Raw genomic sequence first — 4,269 nt, forward strand, 5'->3', positions numbered from 1 at the left:
GTCTTGACAATCCGACATGAAAGAAGGTTTTACATTTAGTGTCGGATCATCGAGTCACGTCTGTACATTCAGCTGATGAGCAGAGCAGAAAGAAGAAGTCTGTCGAGGCTGGAAACATGGAGATAGTTCAACATCTACAGTGTGCGGAGACAACATTTGCTCCAGTGTTGGTAACATCTGTGGACCAGTTTTAGTTTTAGTTTTAGTGTACGTGGGTTTATATGTGCGTGTTTTTGTTTGTTTTTTAAATTGGAAAGCACTTTGTGCTACATTTCTGTATGAAAAGTGCTCTATAAATAAAGATATTATTATTATTATTATTATTAGTTCATTTTTTTTATCAACTTAACTGTCCACTACTGCACAGAAGACGTCTCTGAGTTCTCTCTCCTTCTTCATGTGGTTCTGTTTCTACAGAGCTGCTGGACTTCATGTCAACCACAGTGAGGAAAAATGAGACTGGAGCCAGAATGCCCAGAAAGTGACTGACGTTTAGAACTAATCTGTGGTTTATTGAGTTCAACTTTCAGCAAAGCAGCGCTGAAGCAGAACGTAGAGGAAGACTGCATCATCAGCATAAAGACCAACTTTACAGCAGAGACAATGTTGTGTGTTTAAAAGGTATCCTTACAGTGAAGGATGCAGGTCTGAGGCTTGTGTTTGCAATTTTCACAAATTCTAATTAACAGACACAAACTGCTTTCTGTCCAGACACCATTTAAGTACAACTATTCTAAATATCAACATTGTGAAGCCCTTAAAAGAGCCAAACATGGCACCCACCGCCCCGGAAAGACCAATAAAAACATATTAGTTCATCTATATTCTCTGTGTCCGTGTCAAGGTGTTTATATGAGGTGTCAATGCGCAGCTTGGCTCTACTTTAGTCACTTTAATCCGCCTCTGACTCTCTGTTTACGGCCAGGTAGCACACCTGGCTAGCGGTTAGCTCACCTCGTTCTCCTCCACCTCCTCCGCCTCTCCATCGCTGCTGCGCTCGCTCTGGTTGTCGGAGAAGTCGCTGTCGTCGCTGTCGGACATGTTGTGAACCTGCACAGACCGCAGCAGCGCAAATATCACAAACCCACCGTCTGAAAGTTTGAATCAAACTCGGGGCTGCGCGGCGCCGCTAACGACCAGCTAGCCGTTAGCCGCTAGCAGCCCCGGTCACAACAATCACAGCGGCCTCGCACGGCATGCTAACGCGGCTAGCATGGATGCGACGAACCAGAAACCTCAAAAACAGCTGCAATCAAACGTCCGCTGACGAGCTCCGCGGCTGCAACTCACCTGTTTAAACCCCCCGAAGCGGATTTGATCCTCGGAGCTGATCAATAAACGTGAATATCGGCTTGTTTCGATCACTCTGATGCCTCACGGATTCTCGGGGAACCACGAGATTTCCGGAAGCTGCGCAGAAACTCTCGCGGGTTTTGGGTAGCGGGTAGGTTAAAACGGGAAGAGGTCTCACACCGTTCTGTTTCAGCAGCTGCGGAGGCTTATAGTGATTTATTTTCCAGTCATGTTGGAAAACAACTTATGAACATCTAAATATACACGTCTGTGATTACAATCATAAAAGAACATCATTATGATATCCAAATGCATTACATAAAACATACACTGTAAAAAGCAGCTGTCACTTCATGTTTTCAAGATTTCCAGTCAAGTTTTTGATTATTTTTAGCTTTTGTACTTGATTTATTTAAAACCTCAGAGAACATACTAAGACACCTGTAACCCTCACACACAATAAACACAAACACACATAAAGCTAACTGGCCATACAAAACAAAACGAAATAAAAGCTAAAAAAAAAAAAAAGTGTGAGAATGAACAATAAGGAAAAAGAAAATTACAGCATAAAGGACAGAGTGTCGTTCATTTTGTAGAATCAGTTTTTTAATTAACAAACAACATTTCAAGGAAAACAACAAGTAAAATACATTCATACGAGAAAAAATATATTATAAATAAACAATAAATACAACAATACAAATGTTCTTAACAGTTAAAAGTAGCATTAAAAGTCTCTATTTAAGTAGAACTGGTCTGTAATTTTCAAATAAATAAATAAATCCTGCATTTTACCGATTTTTTAAAAAAAAAATTATTTGAAATGAAATGAAAAATATTTTATTTATCCCAGAAGGGAAATTCAACTTCCACACAGGGCAGCTCCACTGAAAACTGATTTTTTTAAAGCTCACTTTTAAGTTTTTAATAGACATTTAAAGAGATTTGTTTTTTATCGTTGTAAAAAAAAAATGCCAGGATATATTAGCGATCTTTTTTAAACAAACAAGCAAGTAGATATGCCCTGGGTGTAAATGAATTAAAACTTAAAAACAAATATAAATACATCACATTTGCTGAACAATTTCATGTTCACGTCTGATTCACAATATTTCAGCAGTGAAGTCTAAAACAGGCCCCGGATTATTACTAAGAGTGATTCCTCCTCAACTCACAATATCTCTGTTACGTCGTTACGTCAAGACGCTGTCCAACGTCGCTTTCAAAGCAGCCAATCGCGCCGGGCGGCTCAAGGAAAGTCACGCAGTGCGCATGTCCACGCTGCTGAAGGTTTTGAAAACAGCAGAACAAATCCTCCGCTCTTTGACCCTCCGTCGGTCCGCGGCTTCGTACCGGAGATGAACAGCGTCGGGGAGGCTTGCACCGACCTGAAGCGGGAGTACGACCAGTGCTTCAACCGCTGGTTCGCCGAGAAGTTCCTGAAGGGGGACCGGAGCGGCGATCCGTGCACCGAGACGTTCCGCCGGTACCAGCGCTGCGTGCAGAAGGCCATCAAGGAGAAGGACATCCCGGTGGACGGGGTGGAGTTCATGGGCCCCAACAAGGACAAGCCGGAGAGCTGATGGAGGGGGATCGATCACCGATAATCAGATCGATGCCCACACCGACTGACCTACCGGGGTCCACGAGGCCCACTGAGCATGCGCAGAAGCGGATACGCTGCAGTAGTGGGAGGACGCAGTTTGATTGAACTCGCAGAACTCTGAGCTTTTCTAATAAAATCTTCTGTTTGTGTCTTCAGTTGTTTAACACGAGGAATGTGCAGGGCGGGATGTAGCTCTGCGGAGGCCCCTGAGGCTGAAAGAGGCTGTTTGGGCCCCAGAAACTGAACCGTACTGCTGCAGGAGCCGAACGCTAGAGAACCCGGAAGTAGCCAACTGCGTCATTTCCATATTAAAGGCCGCAGAGCAGCAGAAGAAGAAAATAAAGATTAAAAAAACAAACCGTGCTCCAAATGTACACATTCAACAAATAATTATGTCTCTACTAAAATCAACGTTTTGCATTTTACGAATGTTAAATTAAAGGTGACCGAAGCTGGTCAGAGCAGGACTCATGTTGTTGTTGTTGTTGTTGTTGTTGACTTGTTTATCAGCTGGTGTTGAAATATAGCAGCAGGAAGTTCAATGTGAAGGAAATTACAGAAACACATCATGCTGCGGCTTTTTAATGTAAAAGAAAACATTGGTAGGAGGTATATGTCTGACAGAGCAGTTAATCTGAGGGTTTATAGATATCTACGTTTTTATTTTAATTTAGTTTAAAAGACAAAGACTTTGCTGACATCAAATTCCACATGTGCACAGCAAAAACAAGAAAAACAATGCATTTAAAAATCTAATGACTAAAAATGTGTCAAAAGTAACTCAGAACGTGTCCTTCATGAAAAAAAACTGTTTAAACATTTCTGGAAATTGCAGCAACTAGCATTATTTTATTTAGGCAAACGTAGCAATTAAAGTTACCTGATTCTTGCTAGCAAAGCAGCTAATGTTTTATACTCACGTAGCTGCTAATGTAGTTTTATTTAGGCTAATGTAGCAATCAAAGTTACCTGATTTACTCTAACATAGCAGCTAGCATTATTTTATTTAGGCTAGCGTAGCAATTAAAGTTACCTGATTTACTCTAACATAGCAGCTAGCATTATTTTATTTAGGCTAGCGTAGCAATTAAAGTTACCTGATTTACGCGAACATAGCAGCTAATGCTTTGTTACATTAGTGTCGCTGCTAATGTCATTTAGTTCAGGCTAATGTAGTAGCTAATGTTTAATTTATAGCAACATAGCTGCTAATGTAGCAACTAAAGTTACCTGGTTTACGCTAATGTAGCAGCTAACATTATTTATTTAGCCAACGTAACAATTAAAGTTACCTGGTTTATGCTAATGTAGCAGCTAGCGTTTTATTATACTAACATAGCTGCTAATATTATTTCATCAGGCTAACA

At 40.9% G+C, this 4,269-nt stretch overlaps 2 protein-coding genes across 3 annotated transcripts in view; one reads left to right on the forward strand and one right to left on the reverse strand.

The window, feature by feature from the left end:
• Nucleotides 1–1,412, reverse strand: part of supt5h (SPT5 homolog, DSIF elongation factor subunit) — a 31,088-nt gene extending 29,676 nt beyond the window's left edge. For both annotated transcript variants that reach the window (XM_008303469.1, XM_008303468.1), the window contains exons 1-2: nt 1,291–1,412; nt 955–1,050 (exon numbers count right to left, since the gene is read on the reverse strand). In XM_008303469.1, coding sequence (XP_008301691.1) covers nt 955–1,041 — 87 coding nt within the window. In that variant the 5' untranslated portion in view covers nt 1,042–1,050; nt 1,291–1,412. The remainder of the gene's footprint in view (nt 1–954; nt 1,051–1,290) is intronic.
• A 1,045-nt stretch (nt 1,413–2,457) lies between these two features.
• On the forward strand, nt 2,458–3,369 carry triap1 (TP53 regulated inhibitor of apoptosis 1). The gene has a single exon (XM_008303473.1). It carries the CDS (start codon nt 2,655–2,657, stop codon nt 2,877–2,879), a length of 225 nt encoding a protein of 74 aa, XP_008301695.1. The 5' UTR covers nt 2,458–2,654; the 3' UTR covers nt 2,880–3,369.
• Nucleotides 3,370–4,269: the final 900 nt, after the last annotated feature.

Source organism: Stegastes partitus, unplaced genomic scaffold, assembly GCF_000690725.1.
Source record: "Stegastes partitus isolate 25-593 unplaced genomic scaffold, Stegastes_partitus-1.0.2 Scaffold2013, whole genome shotgun sequence".
Taxonomy (NCBI): Eukaryota; Metazoa; Chordata; class Actinopteri; family Pomacentridae; genus Stegastes; species Stegastes partitus.

Coding starts and splice junctions, on each gene's coding strand:
- triap1 (XM_008303473.1), top strand. CDS start 2,655: ATGAACAGCGTCGGGGAGGCTTGCACCGACCTGAAGCGGGAGTACGAC.